Raw genomic sequence first — 26,760 nt, forward strand, 5'->3', positions numbered from 1 at the left:
TATAGAAAAGGGATTTGTACGGCATACTAAGGAATTAGCATTCACAGTCAGGATTAGAGAAAAGAGAAACATGAAAATACACAATTACAATTCAGTTCATAGCATGCCACTATGGTGGTATACAGAGACACAGCCTCACCTGATTAAAGTTATATTTTGAGAGTTTTTGGAAGAATGTGGCTTTGTTTCCTCACATAAAGAAAAAAAATTATCAAAACGGAATCACTATTATTAATTCATATATTCTTTACCCAGACTTTGTTTTATTTATTTAAATTTCCAGAGTCTGGTGCATGAAAACAATCCTTTAATAAGTAAAACCTGCTTCTGGAACATTATACAACAGAGGTGAGATTCCATTTATGTTTGAGCGGGGAAGAACATAAATCAGCATTAACACATAGCCGTAGTGCAGCTTGCACCAATGCATTCAGTCTCAAAGTCAACTAGATTAGAGTATTGAAATAATTAGAAATTATGCTGATGTTTACAGCACTGAAATCTTACTGATACTCATAAATTATGATTCAGCCAAAAAGATAATGTGTATACAGTTGGAATTATGTCCATTTCAAACTAGGGTTCAGTAGCTTCTGTGTACTTGTACCAAGAGCATGTAACAGTTCATTTAATAATGTCATGTATCACTGAGCCTAATTAATCAGTCAGTTGAAGGTCTTATTTATAGAAAATAATTGCTATGTCCTAATGATAATTCCATGAAATAAAACAGAAGATTAATGTTTTTGTTATAAAATTGCTCACCCTTCACTTATGTAATAAAAGGTCAAAGTAAGCAAAAAAATACAAGCCGAATTGGAAACAAATAATTAAAGAGTGTCTATAAAAAGAGGCCATTTTCAGGAATGTATGTGCAGTGTTGAATTCAGATCAGCAAAAATATACTTAATGTACTTCTCTCTTATTTGGAGCATAAGGTTGCACTCCTAAAACACCTATTTTCTATACAGTAGATCATTGCAAGGCTGATCATAATTCTATACTACATGTCTTATATAGATCATCTACCTTGATCATTAACCTATGAGCAGAACAAATATGTCACTCCCCTCAAGAATAATCAGCCTGTTTTTCATCCTGCGGACATTAAATTCCATCAAATGAAACTTAAGAGGGCATGTGTGGTTATTTCCTGTTTCAGAGTATTTCAAGAAGATGGAATCTCCTTCAGCATTGCAACCCTTATGAATATGAAAAAGAGAAGTTTTATGTCTATGACTTTATTGATTGGACAATTACCCATTATTAATATTTAACAAGTGCCTGCTATGTACTAGGCAATTATCATGGGGCTGTCACAGGTTTTCTCGTTAATACTTGAGGTAAATATTATTATTTCCATAATAAAGGTGAAGAAATTGAAGTTCAGAGAGATTAAATGATTTGTCCAAGATGACACACTCTATGAAAATGGAAAATAGCAGTTTTCAATGTTAAGTTCAAATACTTCTCTTTCTATATTCTGTGTTACCATTTTTAGAAGAAATCCTTGTTTTCCTCCAAATGGATTAGGGAATGGACTGTGAACTTTTTCTGACTCATAATGAGCTACCTTTGAGTGGGAGACTTATATCTTCTACTTTTCAAAACAAATTGGCCAAGATAACTGCAGATGGTTATTATGTTCTCTCTCTCTCCATCCATCCATCTATCCATCCATCCACGTTTAATGTAGTTTACTAGTTAGTTTTGGAAGACACAAATTTATATTCTATTTATACTATAGTATATATTTACGCTATACTATATATTCTGTTTATACACAAAACAGCTGCTCTGTAACGCAATGCTATTGGCCAAACAGAATGAATGAATGATGAAATGAATGAATGAATGAATTTCTAAAATATTTTAAAATATTTTAAAACTATTCATCCAATCTTGATGCAATTCCAAGGATGCTTTAAAAATATATATGTAAAAATATACATGTATCTATAGCATTGATCTTTTAGAACTCTGAAAACTGTTGATATTAGAGCAGGGAAAAGGGTATTTGCATTTTCGTTGAACAGGTACACATAAAAAGGAATGTATTTCATGTAATATTTTTGAGCACACACACACAAAATGATCAACATATTTCAAATTTTAAAATATTTTAGGGTCACCTGGGTGGCTTAGTTGGTTAAGCATCTGACTCTTGATCCCAGCTCAGGTCCTGATCTCAGGATCATCAGTTCAAGCCCTGTGTTGGGCTCCATGCTGAACATGGAGCTTGGTTTAAAATATGTATTTATGACATATATATTTTTAAGAGAATTTTATTTCTTTAATATTTGTTTTGATTATTTCTGTATTAGTAATGTATAAGTTTGTCTCATATGGTTTCTTTTTACACAAGTTTTTATTTACTAATGAATGCAATGATAGTGAATTCCCTAAAAAGCAAATGATCATATATGTGAGCACTAATTTCTAGTATCAGAAAGATTAGCTTGTATGTTTTAATTCTCCAATTTCCTTCAGAATAAAGTCCAATTTCTTTTTTTTTCTTTTAAAGATTTTTATTTATTTATTTGACAGAGAGAGATCACAAGCAGGCAGAGAGAGAGGAAGGGAAACAGGCTCCCTGCTGAGCAGAGAGCCCGATGTGGGGCTCGATCCCAGGACCCTGGGACCATGACCTGAGCTGAAGGCAGAGGCTTTAACCCACTGAGCCACCCAGGTGCCCCTAAAGTCCAATTTCTAAATGGAAAAATTCTTGAATAGAAAATGAAATGTATAAGATATGAACACATAACGGAGCTTAAGTAATGTAAGCTATACATTTTTCATATTTAAATCTATTGATCCCAATGTTATTGCTATTTGTGATTTTAATCTCCAAGCATGAAATTAAGAATTTTAAACTATGCATAGAAGGATTCACTCATAATTAGCAGTTATAGTATACATTTTCTTTCCTATGTTTTTTCCTTATGACTTGATATATCATAATTGTGTTTTATATTTACCTATTCTAATAATAATTCAGAATATTTCATTTCTAAACCCTTGAAATTAATTGGTAGCAGCCCAGTTAATATTATGTCTTCATTTCTAACTACTGTAGTATTAATCATGACAGTGGATTCAGAGACCACCAGTCATTTGTGCAATTTAGTAATGAAATTCAAGCACATTTGGTTGCTTTTCAAAATGTACCAGTATGCTGCGATCATAATCTACATGCTAGGTTTACAGCTTTGTAAGTAGCACTTTCATGGAACTTTATGAAATTTAACAGAAGGCTTTGATTACCATGTAAGTGGATATAAAAATAAGGAACTACCAATTTGCAATTTGAGGATGGGAGCTGGGCTGAAAACTTACCTTTACTTGACAAATATTTCTGGAACTACAGCATAAATGCACACCATAACCTGTTTCAGCGTAAATGCTTAGGAGAGCAAATTTAAAGAGAGTTTACTTGCATGCTAAAAATAGTTGGGGGAGCATGCTCAGGTCATGATCTCAGGATCATGAGATCCAGCCCCATGTCCGGCTCTACGCTGGGTATGGAGACTGCTTAAGATTCTCTCTATCCTTCTGCCCTTTGCCCCCCTGCTCACACGCTTATCCTAAAAATTTGGTAGTTATAAATAATAATTCCTATTAATACATTAATCAAGTCCTTTATCCCTTCTTCTAAAATATTATTTTGTAGTTTTTACTTTTCTTCAATTGAGAAAATAATGAATGAAGCTTTAGTTAAAATTCATCCTCATCTAGTTGTCCAGATTCATAGACACAAACCTTCAGTCTACTCAAGAGTCAAAAAGAGGTTGAGATGAAAGACCACACAGCATAAACTAAGTGTAGCCAGAACTTATGAATGCGGGCGCTTTCATCTTCGGATGACCACAACAAGCCGTGGTGTATTCTTAAAGTGTTTAATTATCTCTGGTGATTTTTTTAAAGATTCTATTTATTTATTTGACAGAGATTTCAAGTAGACAGAGAGGCAGGCGCGGTGGGTAGCGGGGTAGGGAAACAGACTCCCCGCTGAGCAGAGCACCCGGAGGTGGGGCTCAATTTCGGGACCCTGGAATCATGACCTGAGCTGAAGGCAGAGGCTTTAACCCACTGAGCCACCCAGGCGCCCCTCTCTGGTGATTTTTATGTCCTACCAAAAGATCAGGCAAAAATTAAGCAAAGTGTGGATCTTTTATTAAGTGCATCCTCTATTTTTCCCTCACTTATACCAGTCTGGTTTGGTTACGTGAACAACTCTTATACAGCAGTGTTCTCATTTATATTATGACCAGAATCTCTCTCTGTAACAACTGAAGGTCCAAAGTATTTCCTTGACAAGCTTGGTTAGTCTCAGTGAGTCCCAGCCAGGCTGCTCCACCATCCATGCAGCTTCTCCTGCCACAGGGCCATGAACACCAACTGCTAGATTGTGAAGCCCTAGAGAAACTAAGGATTGTTACATCACAGGTGCTGGGAAAACAGATTGATTATGGTGACGATATTATTTGGTTTCCTGGACTCCACTTTTCATCCTAACTTTTTCTATTGTGTTCACTGCCGTTTCATTAGTTGTCTGAGGGAATTGCTATCGGTCTGTTTGGGATAAAATACTCTTCTATCCATCAAAAAATAACTGGAATTTTCCATCTCTGATTTTTTTCTAGTTTTACAAATGACCATTAATAAATCAATCAGATATTTCCCTGCCTCCTTTTACTCCGCTTGTGTATATGTTATTTTTCCCAAATATTTATTAATGCCTATGGTCTTGATATCAAAAAGCCAAAATTTGTGGAGAATTTTACTAACAACTAGATATTGTTTAATGAGTCATTGCAGCTAACATGATTTTATATATGTGCCAGTTCTTAGGAAAATCTCATCTGCTATAACCACCAGAGTAATTAAGTTCCAAATCACCAATAATTGTCATTTTAATTAACACTTCCACAATTGTCACAATGTATTTAGATACCTTGATAGCTATATATTTTCTAAATATAAATATAAGAATAACAGTGAACCAAAAATTAAATAACCAGGTTGTGTTTATACTGAATTCATTTGTCTGCTTTTACTCCCATTATTAAACAACAGAAAAATGAAACTAATGTAATGAAACAGTAGCTTTCTGAAATAACGGCATGAAAAGCTTAGAGCCAACACTACAGTCTACTTTCTCTAGCCAAATCATTTATGTTTTTAAAGTTGAAAAATAATGTAACAATATATAAAAATCACAGATGAACTAGTCAGTCACACTACTCTTAAACTTTTAATCTGAATTTCATTCATATCAGAAAACAAAAGTGTTTCATTTTTCACTGCTCTCATTGCTATCAATATAGACATCCCTTCTGAAGCATATACAAAGTTTTATAAAGATATTTATAGCAAAATGTTCTAAATTATTCATGTTCAAACACAATCATGTCTTGAATTCTTTTGCTCAGTCACTTATTCATTCAACAAATATTTACTGGATGTCTGTTCATTTTTAAGGGTTGCTTTAATTGCCAACTATATTATTGGTTATAGCTTCATTAGTAAGGAGATCCACAATTCAGTGGCCCAAATAAGAGAAAAGTTTATCTCCCTCACACATAATAAACATGGGTAAGTAGGTGGGTTCTGCGCCATGATACCATTTAGGGATCCAGGCTAGTGGAATGCTATCTAAGTTTAGACTGCTGTCACAGAATATCATATAAAATAGTGTGGCTTATAAAACAAAGACTTATTTCCTGCAATCCTGGAGGCTGAAAGTCCTAGGTCAGAGTACCAGCATGGTTGGATTCTGGTGAGGTCTCCTATGGATTGCAGACCTCCATCCTCTTGTATCTGTACATGGTAGTAAGAGAACAAGAGAGCTCTCTGGGGTCCCCTTTTTAAGGGCACTAATCTTATTCATAAGGGCTCCACACTCATGATCTAATTACTTCCTAAAGTCCCCACCTCCTAATACAATAACATGGGGGTTAAGATTTCAACGTATAAATTTGGGGAGACAAAAAGATTTAGTTCACCACACTATCACTGGCTCCAATCATTCACACTTCCAGTCAGTTACATAAAGGTTGAAAAGGAGTAGAGGACAAAGGACTTTACTTTTATGCAAATCATTAAAAAAATTTTTACATATCATTCTGTACCTGCCCACCTTCAAATATAAGGGAGACTTATAAGGGAGACTAGGAAATGTAGTCCTGAAGTGGTCAGTCTCTCTTATGGAAGAAAAGACAAATGGATTTTGGAGGGGAACAACTAGAAGTCTTCTATGTCCAGCCCTCTAGTCATACAAATATGAGTGAATACCCTTCTTCTCATTAAAACAAAGATGCCTACTTTCTACCCAACAGAGGAAATCCAAGTTCAATTCCAATTATTGCAACCGCTGAAAATCCAGGATCTCTGGGAAATATACAGACTTATATATTAGGTCCTGATTCTTTGAAGTCTGGCAACCTGTAAATGACAAAGAGATTAATGTTCCTGCTCTCAACTTTCTTCCCCATAATACCCAATATAAAGTGGCGGTAAAGGAACAGAATCATCACAATAGAAACTTCTTGGTAAACACTGAAGGGTCCACAGACAATAAAAATGATAAAATCTTGACAAGCTAAGACACCTAAACAACAACATTGAAATAATATTTTGGCTAGTGCATCCGGCAACCTTAGTTTTCTTTTATGGAGGTTATACCAGATTTCCTAGAAGGTTCTTCTTTATCCTAATTGATAAATGGTCTTATCCATAGCCACACCTGAATTGAGCCAAATATAGCATGCCCTTTTTAGGGAGTTCAAATTTTATGGCATGCTTCCTGATTGTACATGTTCAGGGACCTGAGGATTGTTTTAGGGATCATATATGAGAGTAAAATCTAATGGGACGAAATGAGGGCATTTTTGAGCAGCACTCATTATCTCCTCCTATTGGAATACAGGAACAGCTGACTTCTCTAATCCTGTTAAGCCCCAAATTTCTGAACATTCTCTCATTTTAAATTACAGAACTGACACATAAATCAGGCAGAGATAATTTATCTTAGCGAAAGTTCTATTCACTTTTGTTTCTCCTGGAAAAATGGCCCATTCTTCTTTAAGTTCATGACTTTTGTAAACCTTTCTAAAGGCAGCAGGATTCTGAACAACTGAGCTTTGTTCAGCTTTTATCCTGTAGTGTCAAAATATACGCAGACCTATAGTCTACTGCTCCAAGTTTTCACAGGCAATGGCGTAACAAAGCTTATTTGCTTTCTACCTGGCTGTATTTTCTTCCTTGCACTCTCCACCCTACCTCTAAGATTATGCCCAATATTGGGGGATTTTAATGGCATTTCTACACTTCTATGTACTCCTTTCTTGTTAGACTCAACTGTTGTAACAGAAAGATTCAAAGTTCAATGGCTCAAACAAGATAAAAAAAAAAATTTCTCCCAACAATCCCTGAGATCGGTAGTGATTTACAGTAAATCTACTCCAACAGGAACATTTAGAGACAAAAGCTCCTTCCATGTCGCAGTCCACCACTTCCTAAGGCAGTCTTTCTTAGCGTGGTAGCTGCTAGATCATCACTTGGACTGCATGCTACCAACTGAGCAGGTGAGAGTGCACAAGTCCAAGATGAAGAGGTTGTCGTAAAACTGGAAGTAACCCTCACATCTGTGCACCTCCCCATTGTTTCCTGGCTTAGTCACAGGGCACATCTAGTTGTAAGCATAGCTGAGGAATGTATTCATTCACCGTTCAGCTTTTTGTCCACGCAACGTGTTTTCCTATAGAAGAAACGAGAAGTCATATTTGGATGAGCAAAGGTATGGACTCTGGCAGAGTCCGCTATGATTATCATCTATTATTTTGCATCATCCATTATTTTATAAATGTCTTATATGTCCTACTTTCTCCTTTTCAGAGTAGCTGAAAGTTAAAACTCCTTCTTGGTGTGTATGTACCACTGATGACCCATAATAATTGGAGTTCCTTTCTCATGTTCTCTCTCTATTTTCTTCTTCCTGTCACTTATCTTCATCAATTAAAATTAAAATTGAAATACAGTGAGACACATAGTTATGCCACTAGATAGTGGAGCTAGTGGTCTTCATACATCGTGTTGGAAAACGTAAGCAGGCTTTTTCAGGGAAAAATTATTGATTGGGACGAGGGGAGAGAGAAGCTGCTGTCGATGTCTTCATTTTCTCGTTATCCCTCTAAATGGGAATGCTGCTTATTAAATCACATTCTCATGACTGCCATTTCTTGATCACCTGGGAATCAATGTAACAACTCTCAGGAATTTGCTACATATTAATGAGGGTTCTCAAGTAGGTTATATCACTTCTATTAAGCGAAGGATGCGTAAGAAGGGATAAACATCCAGCCGATAGTCAATGGCCTTAGACTTATATAGTCCCAGAGATGGGAAGAAAAACATATTGCCATGCTTTTTTCCTAGGTAGTTTGTGTATAAACATTCTGGACAATGAAGTTTAGGTTCAGTAGCCTTCTTCTTTTATTTTTTCTCACTATTTTACACTAAAAATTGAATTAATGCATTATCGGTTGCCTCCCAGAAAGATAAAGAGGGCCAAACTTCTCTCTATTTATCTTTTTCACCTCTAATACATAGACCTGTATTATCTTTTTTGCTTCTTTTTCCTTACTGTCAGTGAAATCTGAAGTGTTTAATATAATGAGACCTATGGGATTTCCCTGAGGGATAATGACAACCACAGAATTTTAGGCTTTTGTGTCTTTTAACCTAACCCTTTGGTATCTGTGGCCCACCCTCAGTTCTTATACAATTTAGTATTTGATATTAAGCCATTTTTCTCACCACACTTTATATAACTAAGAGAAATTAATAATCTTGACATAACTTACAAATTTATTATGTATATAATATATAAATCAGAAATTAAGATTCAAGCTGAGGGTGTAAAATGAAGGAGCTTATTTGCAGGAAAAATACAGGGTCTCATAAATTATCAATGTGAGCATATTAATATAAGTAGCTACTGTTTATTCTGAGGACATCTCAGAAGCAAGTGGAATGGTCCCAGGAGCAGGAAGTGGTCAACGGTGTTAAATGGTGCTAATGTAAACTGAGGACCACCTCTCCACCACTAGATTTGAAATGTCAAGGTACTGACAAGAGCTACGTCATTGGAGACAACAGCTTGATTGGACTGTCTTCAAAAACATATGTATAAAAGGAGAGGCAGTGAAAAGAATGAACACTTGCCTCTTTTCAAGAAATTTTACCAGAAAGGGCCAGAGAAAGGGATAGTCATATCCCTGTGTGGGGAAGTGAGGGTGAGAGAGGACTTTTCGGGGATGAAATGCATGAATGCTAATGAGAATGGTGCCTTAAAGGGGAAAACGGTGCAGGACAGAGTGATGAGATCTGTAGTGTGGGAAGACTTGAAGTAACTTGAGTAAGAAATGGAGGAAGGACACCTTCTTGTCAGTTATTGAAACGGGGAAGCATCTAGTAAAATATTAAAAATAAATCACTTATCTATTTGAGAAGGGCATGGACAGGCTGTGGAAGGGCTAGAGGGGTGTATAAATATAATTTCAGTGTTAGGAAGTGAAGATGAAGGGGATGCATATTTCTTAGGGTAACAGGGTTAAGAGCCATACACAATTGGGCAAATTGTCATCTTCTATAGCACGTTTTCTTGGAAATAGAATAGTTATAAAGATCTTCCCTCTTGACAAATTTTGAAGTATTATACTTGTGTTTTAAGCAAAATTTGATTTATAAAATTGGAGGTTAGAGATAAAGAAGTTCTGAGGTACCATGAGAAAATCATAGCACTCTTTGTCAATAACCTGTATTTTTCTTCCTGAATTTTTTTTTAATTTTTATTATTTTTTTTTATTTTTTTAGGATTGTGTTTGATGCCTAGAAGGTTCTCAGGATATTACTTTAGCACACATTTTGCTTTCAAATTCCATATGAGTTTCTGGGTTGATTCCTCCTGATTACGGTAGCATTGATTGCTGTCTAAATCTGTTGCAGTGTCCCTGAATACTATGACTACGGTCATGGAGTAAGTGAGGATGCCTATGACAGCTACGGTAAGACCTTTTCTTTACTAAATCTGTGAAATCAGAACATCCATCAGTCACTGACAACTCAGAAATTACTTCTTTCTACCCCCAGTTTTTACAGAAGTCCAGGCTAAACTGATTTATGTAATTCCAGGGTGAGGTCTGACATACAAGAGCCAGTACCAGAAACCTGGACAGATCAATTTTGATCAAAATTTCAAAAGCAATTAATCAAAATCATAGATCATTTTCAACAACAACAGTGAGCATTTTGAACAGTGTCTTATATGTTCCACTATGTCCATTGTCTGATTCATTGATTTGACAACAATGCTGTGTCTTTCCTGCTGTCACAAAGATCATTGAGGAGTAATACACAGTCAAAATATTTCAAAACATTTAAGGGCCGAAACTGTGGCTTTCAAGTTATTTTCTTGTAGCTCTTAGAAGTGCCATATAACGCTTGGCATAAGAATTAATAGTCAAAAACCATAAGAGACTCTTAATGTCACAAAACAAACTGAGGGTGGCCGGGGGGAGAGGGGTAGGGAGAGGGTGGTGGGGTTATGGACATTGGGGAGGGTATGTTCTATGGTGAGTGCTGTGAAGTGTGTAAACCTGGCAATTCACAGACCTGTATCCCTGGGGCTAATAATACATTATATGTTTATAAAAATAAAAAAAAATTTTTTTAAAAGAATAGTCAAATAGAATGTCAGTCTATAAAATTAATTTCAAAAATACACTCTTTAATTAAAATACTACTTAATATTAATTTTAATTCAATTCAATAAGATGTATTGAGTATCCATGACATATCCATATAGCCTATCACTTTTGAAAGGTAGTCTCTCGTTCCTTAAAATACATATAAAATGTCACTGCTTGTCCACCTTGAAAAAGGACACTGATTTAAATGTTTTGGGGCCCCAGTTTTTATTGAAGTAATACCAAAGCCACTCCGTTCCTCTTTATGGGGAGCAGTAGAAGACATCACGAATGCTGCCTCTGGGTTCGCGGCTCCACACTATGCAGGTGCAGTGCCTCATGAGGGTGAAGGAAACGTCCAGACCTCGGGAGGAAAGGAGGAAGTGCGCCTTCCTTGAAACTAGTTACCTAACCGACTCGCTTCTCCACTTCTTTGGGTGGAGTATCACGAGGCCAACCTCAGAAACAGGAGTAGACAAATAACCCGTTCCCACGGTGACTGCCATCCATAAGCTGCTTACTTACATATATCTTCTCATTTATCTTTTATGATAAATTGAACTATTAAGTGTTTTAACTCCATTTTCTAATGAGGAAACAAAACAACAGCGGTTAAGTCAATATGAGGGTACAGCTGTGGGACGCAGCTTCTGTTTTTAGAGTCTCATCGGTGTTTGGAATGCGATTAGTTGCTGCTACCACACACGAAGCACCTACCTATTAGGGCTCCATACTAAGCAATTTATAATGAGGATTAGCGATGATGGACATAATCCTCATTAAGCACTCTGTGTATATCTACATAATCGAATCCCCACCAGAATCATACAGGGTACGCGCTCATATTGTCATCGGAGCTTCACAAATAAGGAGCTGAGGCTCAGAGCTGAAGTAACCTGCCTGAGTTAAACAATTCACAAATGACAGCAAGAATGTGAATTCAAGCGTGTCTGGTTTCATTGTTGGGAGTGGGAGCAGAGTTCAGTGGACCTAGCAAGAAAGAACAGGATCTGGTACTTTAAACCTAAGTTTATTTTAAAGGAAGGATGTTGAGCTTTGTGAGATTTCTCTAAATCCTGCCAGCTGCTCTCCCACTAATCTAAGGGGATGAAGGTCTGCGAGAGTATTTTCCAGGAAAAAATAAAGAATTAACCCAAAATGAGCACTAGGCTCACTCTCTCTCAGACTCCAGCTTCTCCAGCACCAATCAAATGAACATAATTTCCCTGCTGTGAGAGATGGGGATATTCTCCAAAATAACAGAAACATATTTTCAGAAGTTATTTCACAGAAAAAATAAATGATGGACAAGTTCACACAGGTCTGCCTTAGTTGCTGCAGCATTCTCTTAGTTCAACGGCGCAATAAGTAAATCTGCATTGTTGCAAGAATATTCTTAATCAAATAGGAATCAAGGGGTGCCTGGGTGGCTCAGTAGGTTAAGCATCTGACTTCGGCTCAGGTCATGATCTCAGGGTCGTGTGATGGAGACCTGACTTGGGTTCCCGACTCAACGGGAAGCCTGCTTCTCCCTCTGCCTCTCCCCCTGTTCTCTCTCTCTCTCTCAAATAAATAAATGCAATTAAAAAAAAAAAAGAAATAGGAATGAAGCCACATGCCTTGTATGATTACTTAGGATGATAGGTAAATAAGACACAACATGGGCCTTTCTTTAATTCATTCAACTGTGTGCATATAGGTATTTTGCAGGCTATTGGAATATGATGGCATACATAATAGACATGTTCCCTCCCCCGTTCCTACTGTCTGTTGTTGAGAAACCTATGGCTACATATTTAAAAAAAAAAAAACCTGTGCCAGATTATAAGCCATGTGATATAAGAGAAGGTCAGAGAACATTACTCATGTAACAAATATTTATTTAATGGCTAATATGTGCAAGCCATTGTACTCAATCCTGGAGATACTGTGGTGAACAACCTCTTGAAACTCCCATTACTATTTATAAATCACTTTTTAAAAACTGGGATTTTCATTTGCAAAATATGGTCATTGCTTTTTACACTTGCCACAATTTGAGGAAAAAATCACCTTACTTTATGGAATTACATGTACTAAAATCAATGGATGATATCTGATAGTGTAGCTCATAATAAGAGATGAGTATTCTGTTTCTAAGTATTTTTTTTTAAATGTTATTGCCATGTAAGGTAATAGGGAAAAGTGTGTGAATATAAACTATTATCTTTTCGGATCTTTTAACGGACATCCAGGGACCATGGTCAGAAGGGTGGTGTCCACCTCTCTGATCTATGGGTCTTACATGATTCTATCTTGTTTCTTTGATTCTTCTCCTGCAGCAAAGTCTAGAGACAAACAACAACCCCTTTTATTTTAAAAGCTACACCTGCCCATAAGCACAAGATTTCCTTCTGGGTCAAATTACAATTTACCAATAAGTACTTTTTAACATCCAGAAAAAGTTGACAAATTATTTTTAATAAGTAATGAGGAAAATGTCTGGTCAGACTAAAAAAGATATTAAGTAGGAATTTTTAAATAACAACTTTTTTTATTTTACCTATTTTACTAACTAAAATGTCAGCCATATTGGCCATATTCTTGTTGTGGAAAGATTAGATACATGTATGTGACTAAAAATAGATTGGTCTTTAGGGCCATGATCTTTTCTTTGGCCATTCGGATCTGTTGCCATTTTCTGACATTATTGAGCAAGCATCAATTCAAGAATACGCTTCACATTCTAGGTGTTTTTATTCTTTATTTGAAAATGTTGATATGTCAACACTCTATGCGTTCTAATTTAGGAAGCCCTTCTTGATTTTCCTGTCAGAAGGATAATTGTTCAGGACAGAGTTTATTAAGTCATTCTATTAGGGTCAGAATGATATTCCAGGGGCTGAAGCAAGGAAATCTAACTAATGTGTTGTAACCTTTTTTCATAGTATAGATCTCAAAGGAAATGATATGTGTGCAGCACAGTGGGTTGAGGAAGAAGCTGCTCATGAGGCAGGATTTCAACAGCCCAAGGTCCACCCCACTGCCTCATAGCCTTCTCAGCTCACTATGAGCCATCTGTGGTACACATTTTGACCATAAAATAGGGACCAGAGACTCTGAACAAAGGCAACTGTGTTTTGAATGATGCATATGTGAAATAGTTTTTAGAATTTTTTTTTGCCACAGTGTTTCAAAATCAAAGCAGATACGGAGTTCTGATTCACCTAAAAAAAATTTTTTTCTTATGCTAAAAATAGTACACATCTACTATAGAAAATTTGTTTTGCAAAAGAAGGAATTTAAATCATCCTGAATTACGCTACTATATGTATTCATTCTTTACTTTTTGTTATATATTTTGCCAATTTTTTAATCCATCATGATACACATTTTATTTAAAAAGAGAACACAATGTAGACTGCTTTATAAAAATTCCTTTAAGATTTTCCTATCACTAAGTAAAGGTTTTCTTTTTCAGCTCTTAATCATTACAATTATACCTTGACAAATGCAGAATTTAATATATTTTTCACATGTGCTATCAGAATTAACCACTAATGTGATCAGTTGAAAAGGGATACTCCTTTTGTATAACCAAGAAGTAACAACAATACTTGCAGTCAATCCACGTAGTAATGAGATTTAAATTTTGAGAATTCTCTTCCTCTCGTATCTTCTACAGACAATAGAAAAAGGGCCAAGTCAAAAGCTGAGAAACAGTGAGTGCTCAGCATCATCATCTTGAAATCTAATTAACAAATTAATATGCGTTGTATACACTCAGATATTGGCATCAGGTTATTATGTGGAGGCAGCTTGAAGCACAGGCTTCGTGCTGATAGGTTGCTCATCCTATCCTATGCAAAAGGACAGATGATGAAATTTAAATATGCATGTGGAGCAGTTATTTGGGGACTTACTCATCTCAAATACAGATGGATTTTTTTCATTAATTTTCCATACTTCACATAGTAGCTAATGTATTAACTAGCATCCATTTATAGCTTACCTTTAAAGAACTGTGTACAACCTTTCAAATCAGTAACATTTAAACCTTGCACCTCCACTTATTCATTCATTTCCATTCTAAATCAATAATTCATCTCTTACATTTTGGTTGTATCCTGGGCACAGATACTAAATCTCAGTGGGTTGACTGTATTATTTTTATAAAACAAATAGCCCCAATCCTCAATTTCCTGGCCACAACCCAGATTTGGACAGTAAGTGAAGAGTGTTACAATAAGTTGCCTCTCCTGCTCCGGTTGGTGGAAAGAACTGTGGGGCTAACAGGTATTGGGAAAAGGAAGAAGGAATGCTCTTCGGGATAATCGGGTCTCTCATTTGAAAGACTCATGGATGGACTCTCTCTTTTAGGATTCCTTTAGAAATGGTTTGAAATAAACTACCAGAAGTAAAAATCCAATCATTCAGTGTGATTCCTCACTCTGAATCTTCACACATTGTGTTTTGTATATCACTAGATTAAAATTGTATTTGTCTCTTTCAGGCCCATAAGTCATGTTGAAGTGACAGATAATGTTGACCTCAAAGAAAATCATGCATCCTTTTGGTTGTCATCACAATTGGATTATTCAAGATATTTCCATACAATTTGACATTAAAGATTAAACTGTTCTTTCTTGAAGCATTATAAATATAAAATTTTAAACATTAAATCCTTTATATAGATGCTAGTACTAAAATACAACATAAATAATTTATGTTCAATACTTAATGTATTAATATTTATTAAATACTTCATGATCTTTAATTTTATTAAGTTAAGATTTAAATTTTATGTTTCTGATAGCTTGAATTTATTTTTGGAACACAAATATTGGACTCACAGAAATCCAAATCAGTTTCTTCATTTTAAAAATATTTCTTAATTTATCAGAGTCATTATAATTGTTTTGGGTAAATCTAAATAGCTCATAATTCAATAAGGGTGCATTTTAAATATAGTGCATAGATCAGCTTGGCTAAGCAATACTTCACATAGGAAACACCCTCTGAATTCTCTCTGAGACTGACAGCTAAGAATGGACGGCAATATTCTCTTCTCAGAGAAAAGAACTGTTTATTAAAATGTATTTAATGTATGAACTAAAGAGCTAATTACGCATCATTCTTTAGTGGCATTTAAGATGACAGCTGTGTGGAAGCAAGGAGGATAATATTAACACACTGTCTTGAAATGAATGAAAGCAAAAAGAATTTTGTCCCATATTCTAGGGCATTTGAGTGCTTCACTTCAAGACGATTGCAGAACACAAAGCTCATTTTGTTTTCAGAGGCAGGAATGATTATTATCCCAGTATGAAAATGAGCCCTGCATTGATTAATCTGTGAAAACAGCAAAAGAAAATGAAGCTAACTGACAATCATGCCATCCATGTGATTCAAGAACAAATTCTGTCCATTTTTAATAGTAAGTAGAAATATCAATTTGAAGAAATTGATTTTATAAATGAAGATAATCTTCTTAACATGGGCAAGAATTTACTAGACATTTAAAAAACTCATGTATCCTAGGACTTATTTTTATTTTTCTTAGGACTTATTAATATTGTTGTTACATGATAGGCTACTGAGAAAAATATCACTATGATTTATTCTATTTAACTTTTAATATAGATTTTTAAACTTTATTTTTAAGGTTATTAGATTTCAATTATTGGACTTTATTAGTCCTTTATTTAAAAGGGCTAATGAAATGGTGCTTCTAAAGTATTTTAAAATTCACTTTTTTAATAAAGATTTTATTTATTTATTTGAGAGGGAGAGAGCACAAGTGAGGGGCAGAGACAGAGAGAGAAGCAGATTCCCTGCTGAGGAGGGAGCCCGATGCAGGACTTGATTTCAGGACCCAGAGATCAGGACCTGAACTGAAGGCAGATGCTTAACCAACTGAGCCACCCAGGTGCCACTAAAACTCACTTGTAAAATTAACTTAAGGCATAGTTAACTTTTTGGTCTTTCCTAATTCAGAGGTTGCAGTGAGATGGATATCTAATTCAACTAGTCTGGATAATAAATGTAGATTATGTTGCCTAGACAGACAATCAAAAGATCAGTGTCTTCTACTCTATCTCTTCCAGTGTAACAGATGTATTACAGTTTCCATTCAGTTTTAGGCAAAACTGGAACTTGCTTTACAATATTTCAGATCAGAGATTGTTAAACTTAATGACACATTTTAGAACCACTTGGTTAATCTTGAAAAAAATATTAATGTCCGGTTACCACCCAAGATCAGCTTCATCACAGTCTTTGGAGATGAGAACTGGGGGCATCAGTTGAATAGCTTTCTGGGTGGTTGTTCTGTAAGCTAAAGTTGAGAACAAGTTTTAGATACATATCTGGGAGGTGATGAAAAGTAGCCTGTAATTTTAATATGAATGATCAAAACTGTGCCAGGCACCTGCATTCTTAAAGGCACCACACAGAGTCCTGCAAAGGCTATCTTTTGGAACACTGGGTACTTTATAAGCAAATATTGTATTCTAGGACCTGGCATTTTAAATTCACTTTAAAAAAAGCTGTAAGTTTACATAATGGAAAATAGGATTTCTCCCCTTTTTGAACAATTGTGTGCTGAACATTTAAATCTCTAAAATTCACCCAACAGAGAGTTCACAAAAAATTACAGCTCACATGCACCTATCATTTCTCTTGCTTAGGCAATAAAACAAGCCATAGGAAAGTTCTTTTATCACTTTCTTTTCTGCTGAGTTAATGGTGCAATCATTTTAACTGATGGGGAGGGAAGAGTTGAGTGATTTACTCTCAGAATCTTGGGGTGTACAGATCATGTACAAAAAAAGTAAATTCAGTATAATGATTTATATTTAGAATACACAAAAATGAGCTGTTTTTAAAACACAAAGTACAGAATATAAAATATAAAGCTGGAAAAACATTTTCTTGGCTACCTGGAAATAGACTAGGTAAGAAAAAATATATCCTGAAGGCATACCACCTTAGGGGGTCTTTATAAAATTTCCACAGTTTGGGTAGATTTTTATTTCTATTAATAGAGAGCATGAAATTTTAAAAGACAAAGATACATTGTCCTGAAATAAATGTGCAACACATATTTATCAAATATGTCATAATTTATTGAATGATCCAATGGGAACTGATATATATGGATTGCTGGGAAAAATGCCAGTTGAAAATGTAATTATGATTACTGATGACTAATATCAGTGTCTTTTTATAAATTACCTAGCTCTGCTGGTAACAAGATAGGCTGGGGGAGGGGGAGGATGGATCTAGAATACTTAGGTCAGTCTCTCTGGAGCCTGGCAACTGCGCGGGAAGGTTCCAGGAGATGTCCCCTCATGATCAGGAGAGTGCAGCAGTAGGCGACAGTTCCCCTGGAGGCTGTTGGCATTTGGAAATTCTACCAGGGATAGGTCTAGTCATGGGCAAAGAGTTAAATTCAGGCTGATAAGAAGAATGGGAGAGTGAACAGACTAGGGTGAGTGCCCAGAGTTCGCCTAAATGTTGCAAGTCAGGGGTACAACTCTCCACAAAACTGCCCTCACTTCACACTCTAGTCACAAATTTGGAAGACTCTAGGCCACCCTTTCTTCTGACCAGCTTGTTACAACTTTGGAGTTCCCACTACCCCGTCTGGTTTAATAACTTGCCAGAATGACTCACATAACTAAGGAAATGGCTCTAACTTATGATTAATTATTAGAGCAAAAGGAAAGAATGCAGAATTAGGCGGAGAGAGACAGATACATAGAACAAGGTCTGGGAGATCCCCAAACATGAAGCTCTCAAAATCTTCAGGGTGGCACTATCCTCCTGGCGTACTGATGTGTAACCACATACAAGGTGTTGCCAAGCTCATGCAAACCTCAGTGCCCAGAGTTTTTATTAAAGCTTCTTTATTCAGCATGAACGACTGAATCATTTCCATCTCCAGACTCCTTTCTCTCTTCTCCAGATTGGGCTGGTATCATGCGGTTAATGCCCAAACCCTCTAATCTCCTGGTTGGCCTCTCAGGCATGACCAGGCCCCATCCTGAGTTGTCTCATTGGCATGAACTACCAGGTGTGGTCAGAGGAGCCCATCATGAATAACAAGACTTTCCCATTACTCCAGGAAATTCCTGGAGTTTAGAGGTTACTTCACAGTAACTGGGGACAAAGGGTAGCCCAAATTTTTATTACACAGAGGGTGAGATAAGAGTGCCAACTCGGGAAAGCCGGCAGAGACATGTTGAGGCAAAAAGCACAGAGTCAGAGCCAGTCAAACAGCCAGGTTAACATTTTGCTACACTTAAAACCTGGTTTTCTGTAACTTCTGTAACTTGGTGTTGGTCTAAGAATACACTCTGAGCTCATTGCTGGTCTCAAGTACAGAAATGACAGGTGTGGGGTGGAGTAAGGCAATCGAATTGCTACAAAGTCTATGAAGCTACATCACCATGCCTACCTCCTTCACTGAGTTGAAGGCGTTATTAGAATTCTTAGAGAAGAGAATTATAAAATATCATTTTATATCATCATTCTTATTCTTCAATTTTTCTCATAAAGTCCATATGTATATTTTAAAAAGTCTATAGCTGAATTCTGCAGGTTTTTGATTGACTTCAGATTTTATTTGACAATTATAGAAGAATTTTTTCAATTCAAGTCAGAAACCTCTTATATTGTGTTCAGTTATCATTCACCATTTTTTCCTATACCTTTCATTTTGGAAATCCTTTCTCTAACTGGATTCTTTATCTCCTTTTTACTTAGACAAGATCTTAACTCTAAAGTAAGAAGACAGAAATACATTTATTTTAAAATATTGAGAACCACTGGCCTTTATTATTCTATGGGTGCAAGATATTACTCAGTAGAGTCAAGATATAACCTTATAAAATATAAGGTTAAATTTTAGTTATGTGTATAATAGATGATAACTAGAAATGAAATGGTACAGAGTCATTATTAAATATGATCATGTGTAAAGTGTATAAGGTAGGGGCTAAAACAGAGTAGACAATATAAAAATAGTACCACCTGCAAGGTATGGATAATATACTAATCACAGCATATTTGAATTACAGTGATTCTTCCTCATATTGCCAATCATGGTGGCTGCATCTTGGAATACAGAAGCTAGTAAAAATCACTCATTGCAAGCTAAACTATTCGGTATGCAGTTCTTGACACAGCCTCAAGTTTGTTGGTCATTTTTAAAAAAATCTTCCTGGAGCTCACAATAGAAATAGCAGTAATTCCAATAACTTAAGCTTAGCCACACAAGATAAAATTGTGAAATCATGTAATGATTTGGAAATTAGGTATATACATGATGTAAATTTGGAGATACTAAACAGGAGTATGTATAAGAATGAAGAAAGCTTAAGAAAAATGGCCCTAGAATTTCCATACCTAGACTGAAAAATAGGAACTGGAAGATAATTTAATTCTCAGGTTATAAAACCCAGCCATGACTACAGACCCACATTTTATGAAGGTGAATTAAAGTTAATGGAGAGATGTCAAGTACCAACTAGTTAAGCCACAGATGTACTTCAGAATTTTACCCTCAAAAGTTTCTACAGCTTTCCTCATTATAGATGACTCGTATATTTATTGAATTGTCTTCCTGAATTTACCCATGAATATTTTCAATATGGAACACATTTTAAACATTCGTATTTGTTTCTTATGTCAACAAATGCACTTTGGAGTCAGTTGTTATTTATCTGTTTCATGGTCCAGGCAGCCAATGGGAAACACCTACTTTTGAAAACCTCTTCCAGACTTAACCTAAGAACTTCTTCAAAGACTAAAATGAATCTCACTGGTTTTGAGGAAGATGTTGGTATTTAGGACAAGTTCCCCAGGAGCCAAGAGAAGCTCTTAAGAAGTCCCAAAAGACCCAGCCCATCTCTGGTTTTTGGGATCACTACCAGAAGTCATCATTATCTTTCTTAAGATGAATCAAAATAAATGATCCAAAAAAACTAATCCATAAACATTAGCTAGTTAAGGAAAATGTAAGCTTTTCTTCAAAATATCAAGCAAAATGAAACCATTCACTTGCCAAAATATAACAGGTATCTAAAGTTCGGGTCTTTTGTACTTGAAATTAAGTGGTTTGTTCTACTGATTTCTTCCGCTAACTGGTCCATTTCCATGCAAAAACAGAGGACCTTCCTTTTGAGAAAAATACTTTAAAATCTTAACTATACTAACACTCCTCCTATTTCAAGACCTAAGAAATTTTTTTCAACGAGTATTGTAGAATACCCGTGCTTCAGATGATCACCAAAGTCATCAATTCTAAAATGAAGGTAGGGGTCAGATCATGTTGGGCTCTGGGTGGAATTTCTTACTAAGGAATTTGGACTTGAGCTTGAGTGTGCTACAAGAGCAACTGAACAGACCTAATCAATCGTATTTAGAAAAGTCCCTCTGGCTAGAAGCTGGAGTAGAGTAGTATATACAAACACACACACACACAAAAACTAGGGAATACATACATGTTTATATACATGTATATGTATATACACACAGATACATATATTTTATAATGTATATAACACATATTACAGCATCTATAAAAATATATATGCTGTATATATTTACATATATAAATATTTGTATTTATATATATACATATATAAATATTTGATATACAGTCATGGCAAGTCACACACACACAAAAAAGAGCTGCGTAGTCTGGGTAAAGATGAGAATGGCTTGCCATGGAATAGGGTTGGTAATGGATGGAAAGAAACGCATGAGTTAAATACAAATTAAGGAAGAAAAAGCAAAGCTTAACGACTAGTTAGAGTGACTGGGCAAAGGTGAGAGGATGCCAAGGGTTTTAGATGAGTAACCAGCAATTTCTATGTAGTAGCTTCAGTCTCTGCAATAGGAAACTTGGGAAGAGCATTAAGTAGTATGGAGAAAAAGATGAGTTTAGTTTTGGAAAAAGTTAACTTTGAAACACCTGAGAAGATGCCCCACAGGCAGCTAGATATGTACGTCAGAAGCTGAGAATGGTCTGTGATAATTAAAATTTGCCATCAGCATGTAGATTAAGAAACTTGCCACTTGCCAAAGAAGTCTTTCAGTAAAAAAGAGGAAGAACCAGAATTCAAATGCAGGCCTAGCTACAAGACCCCTGGGAGTCCTATTCGAAATGAAGAGATCCGAGGGAAGGCTGCGGCTTCTTTCATGGGTACAAAATGAAGATGTAAAATATTTAAATAGAATTAATGCATTCAATAAATAATTACCAAGTTCTGCCATGTGCATCACAAAATTCTAGAGTTGAGAAAAGCGTGCTTAGAAAGGCCTAGTCGTCTGTTCTTCTCTAGATGGATTATTCCAAGTGTTACTTTTTTCTAACAGGGAATATCTAATTAAAAATTTGAAGCAGTGATAAAAGCTGTAAGTGCTTTCCAGAAGGTGACTGAATTTCCTGAAAGCATAACTGTGGTGAACTCAAAGTTAACTCTTCTTGGAACAGAATTCACTAGGTTCATCTGTGGAAACAGATGCTGGTCATCCATATTTCCCCTTCAGTGCTATAATGTTGTATCCTCTGTATCTTAAAACAATAAACTCTGCAATTACAACATAGTGGCAATACAAACTGTGTAGATAAAATTGGTGAACCATTAGGTTCCGATATCCCATTAATATTTTAAAATATTCAGAACAGAGCAGACGATCTTTCTTTCTACCTTAGATGAACGAACACTTAGATTTGCACCTTAACAAATTCAGTTCAAGCAGCCCACACTCTTGTTAACAAAATTAAAGCTACATTCTCACTCATTTAGCTAATTAACTGTTGTTGGAATCACCAGTTATTATATAATTCAAGGGAATTAGAATAAATGAAGTCTTATTTTCCAGGCAAGAAAAGAAAAAAGAGAGTGGGAGTCAGGATCTTCTTTCAGATGAAGGGAGTGATGGAAAATGGTAAGACAATTACAGATAAAAATTTCGGGTCTTCTGGGGCACCTGGATGGCTCAGTTGGCTGAGAAAAGACTCTTGATTTTGGCTCAGGTCATGATCTCAAGGTTGTGAGACAGAGCCCCGCATAGGGCTCTGTGCTCAGTGGGGAGTCTACTTGAAATTCTCCCTTTCTGCCCCTCCTCACCTTCTAAAAGAAATAAATAATTTTTTTTTTTTAATTCTCAGTCTTCCAATTCTGAGCTATAATTGTCTTATCTTTAAAAGGAAGATGACATTGGCACCTATCTTGCAGGAAAATTTTAAGTATTTGCTAATAACATAGCATTGTGTTTGACGTTTGGAAGATGTGATAAGAATATTGATTCTCAGAAAAGATGGTTCTCATATAAGATTCTCATATAAGATGAGAATCTTATTTTCTTAGTAGGATAGGTATTTTAAAATTAAATAAAGAAAACAGACATTGTCATAGTGAGTTACAACAACAGAACATCTAACCGAACCTATTCTCTTTGGGAATAAATAACAATAAAACAACATAGAAGTATTGAAAGGTGTTTTTAAGTAGAATGCTATTCCTTAGAGACAGATCAGAAATTTAACTGAGACCAGCAAACAGAGAGGATGAGAAGTCAGGTGAATTCTAATCAACCTTGTAAATGCTCTTATATGAGACACTACTTGTTTGTAATAATAGAGCTTAACTTAGGCTTCCTGCTTTAGTTGGGGTTTCTGCGTATTGGCTTACAGTATTTTACCAAAAATAAATAGCATGAGTTCTCCCTTTTTGTTGTGGTAAATTAAAAAACAATTTTTTCTCCCTTTTTGTTGTGGTAAATTAAAAACCAATTTTTTAGATTCTTTTTCAGATCTCAGATATATAAACAACTAGCTGTGTAGGTCTCACAAATTGGACATAAGAGCTGTGACCTCAATAATCTCCATGACATCCTATATCCCTTCTGAACTGATTGCTGAAATGAATGTACTCTAAAGGAGGCATTCTAAACCTACTTCTGGAAAGATAAAACACTGAAAGTTTACTTTGCATGTATTTAAATAATGCTGATGTGTCCCAAATTTGTGCCTTGTTCCTATATTTCAATTTCCCCACCAAGAACCCTAATGTTTATAGTATCTCTGGAAGAATCAGAGAACACAGTTTTACAACTTAAAATATCATCCAGATCTTTCTTCCCCACTCTGAATGCCTCCTCCACAAAGTAGCTGGTTCCAGGGCAGGAGGGGGAGCACACTGAAAAATGCACACCACTTAATACATCTGATTGCCCTGAAAGCAGAGTACTTGAGATACAGAAGCTTTTGAAGTCACTAGAGTAACATCCAATGCATAAGAGTTACTTGGAATTTACAAGCCTTCATCAAAGTAAGATGTTCCACAGTGACACCAATTAGCATGTAATGGAGATATACTCTATGGAATTCTGTAAACTTGACTGAACTGGGAACAAAATCAGTCTAAGTAAAAAAAAAAAAACTCAAGGTGGAGTCATGTTTTTAGAAGAAATATTAATATATTTCAAACTCATGAAACACTATAATCTAATTGCAAACAATGTGTTTCTGAATAAGAATTCTGTTGTACTTATTTCTCAGAACTGATTTCAAGATTCCTTTTAGTTAGTAACATCATTTAAATGTAGCTTACAAATATTTGAGGTGTTCTTCCTATGTGTCTGTCACCAAAGGGCTCTCTTCTTATAGATCTTGGAATCCATTTTAACAATGATATAAAATAATTAACATAACATAAATAATTAACATAAGAAAGTCTTTAAAGAAAGTGAGTTCTCTTAAATAGGTTAAACAGTACCTGAATTTTTAGTTACACTGTAATATTTGCTCAGAAAATTACTTCCTTGAGATGATTAGATATTAGAGCTCAATCCAAGTTCTGTTGAATGATAGAAATTAGTACTTCCCTCCTCTAGGCTTTCCCCAGCATTTTCTTCAAATATCAATTATAAATGTGTTTAATCTATGCAATTTCATAGTAGTTTTGTCCTGTGATCTCTAAAAATCCCTTAGTATCCTCATACTCAGGGCTTAGTACAATAACTAGCATATAGGAGATCTTTAGTAAAGGAAAAAAAAATATTTAATGAATGCTTTATTTTCCTTCTTCCCTCCTTGTTTTATATACCAAATGGTACATTAAAATCTGAATTGGGAAACCTAGAAATGGTGGGAATTTGATCAAGTCACTGAAGCTATTTCTCATATCATTTTCTATTTCCGGATCCCCAATTTTTTAAACCATTCCAGTAATTTCAACTTGGCAATTATTTTGCACATTCTCTGTGGGATAATTTGTTATCTAATTTGCTATTTCACATCCATAGTCTGGCTGGTGCTTCTCATATGACAATGGTCCTAATACTGAAAGCATCTTACATCCTTTATTATTTTTCAAGAAGATGAAGAAAGATTACTTCTAAATTTCATTGTCTGTAATGATTTTTAAAATGACATCCTGTACCATACCATGGGAATAGAAACCACTGTCAGGGACTCCAAAATTTGTACGAATCCCTAAAATATATTATTCTATTTTATGTTATCTAATTTTATTTTATTTATTTTATCTTTTTAGAGAGAGAGAGTAAGGCGGGGGTACAAAAGGAGAGGGAAAAAGAGAATCAAGCAGGCTCCACACCCAGTGTGGAGCACAGTGCAGGGCTCGATCTCACAATGTAGAGACCATGACCTGAGCCAAAATTGAGAGTCAGTTGCTTAACTGACTGAGGTGCCTCTCCCTAAAATATTTTAAATTCATCTTATCTGCTGAATAGTAGAGCTCAAAGAAGACAGGCAATTTCCTAGTCTATTCTGGGGGCTTTATACTTCAAATTTTAGGGATTCCCATCATAAGGACCTGATAATGACTTGTCTCTTCTATGCTTAAGCTGTTCCCATGTGCTAGGTTCTATGATGGACTTACATTAGGACTTCTTTGGATTTCTAAGAATCACTTCTATCTCTAATACCATGGTGGAGAAATCCTATGACAGGCACTGAGGGGACTGGCTGACCATATAAGTAAGGCTCAATGACACTAGAAGATGATGAAGGAAAAACTTCCCTTGAGTCAGTACTCTCCAGTCTAGATCCAAAGAAAATAACTTCACTGAAAGAAACTGGCTTGTATTATCATGTGGTAATTGTAAACATGTGACTATTTATAAACATTCAGATACTAGAAAAAATATAGACCAAGGAAATTTGGCACAAAAAGAAATTAATACCTCTCCTGATCTCAATTTGCTATTATTATTGAGAATATGAATTAAGTGAAATAAATTCTTGTTTCTTCTGTTAATGGTAAGGAATCTTAGAAAAATCTACAATTTTCACCTGGGTAGGAATACATTTTGGCTGCCTTTCTGGTTACAGTTATAGACAAACAGTATTTCTCATTTCTAGCCTTCAGCAAGGAAGAAAGAACACAGTATGAATTTACATACAGAGAATTATAATAGCACATTTTTGTGCAATGAGATTTGCTTTTGCACTTTTTTGTAATTGGATTCCACTATGATTGTTTTATGAAATCCAGTTGAGAAATACTTTTGTTATTTAGCTAACTAACCTCTTGAGTAAGAAGTCTGACTTTACAATATATAATATTTCTAGTTATAAAGCTTCTAAAATTAATGTCAAATGTCTTCAGCTCAAATATTACTGTTTTTAAGGTTGTCATTGAAAGCTCTTTCTGTCTCACAATTCCTTCTGTCCATCTTTCCTTCCTTCCTTCATCCTTCATTCATGCATACTTTGTGTTCAACCTTTTCTAGGCACTGCATTTTTTCCAGGCACTGAAAATACAGCAGAAAATAGTGACCGTCACCATTTTAATGCTAGCCAAAAGTTAGGAAATGAGAGGTTTTAGCCCATAAATTAGCTGCCCTAGAGCTTTAGATAAAGCGTAGTAAAGCTAAATCAGTGGGTTCTTATCAAACAATGTGTTCTGGGGCAAGTCCCCAAGATTATGCCATTTTAAAAATTCTTTTTTTTTTTTAAGTGTCTTGTCCCCCCTTTCTAAGATTGACTGAT

General features: G+C 35.5%; 1 protein-coding gene across 6 annotated transcripts in view; it reads left to right on the top strand.

Moving 5' to 3' along the window:
* KHDRBS2 (KH RNA binding domain containing, signal transduction associated 2) overlaps nt 1–26,760 on the top strand; it is a 585,121-nt gene that overhangs the window by 538,367 nt on the left and 19,994 nt on the right. For 3 of the 6 annotated variants that reach the window (XR_004383466.1, XM_032864459.1, XM_032864460.1), the window contains exon 8: nt 10,009–10,067. The exons of the other annotated variants lie outside the window; for them this stretch is intronic. Coding sequence is in view for 2 of the 3 variants with exons in the window: in XM_032864459.1 (XP_032720350.1) it covers nt 10,009–10,067 (59 nt within the window). In the remaining variant the exon portion in view is untranslated. The remainder of the gene's footprint in view (nt 1–10,008; nt 10,068–26,760) is intronic. 6 annotated transcript variants of the gene reach the window in all.

This window comes from Lontra canadensis, unplaced genomic scaffold (assembly GCF_010015895.1).
Source record: "Lontra canadensis isolate GAN:19392208 unplaced genomic scaffold, GSC_riverotter_1.0 scaffold27, whole genome shotgun sequence".
In the NCBI taxonomy this organism is placed as follows: Eukaryota; Metazoa; Chordata; class Mammalia; order Carnivora; family Mustelidae; genus Lontra; species Lontra canadensis.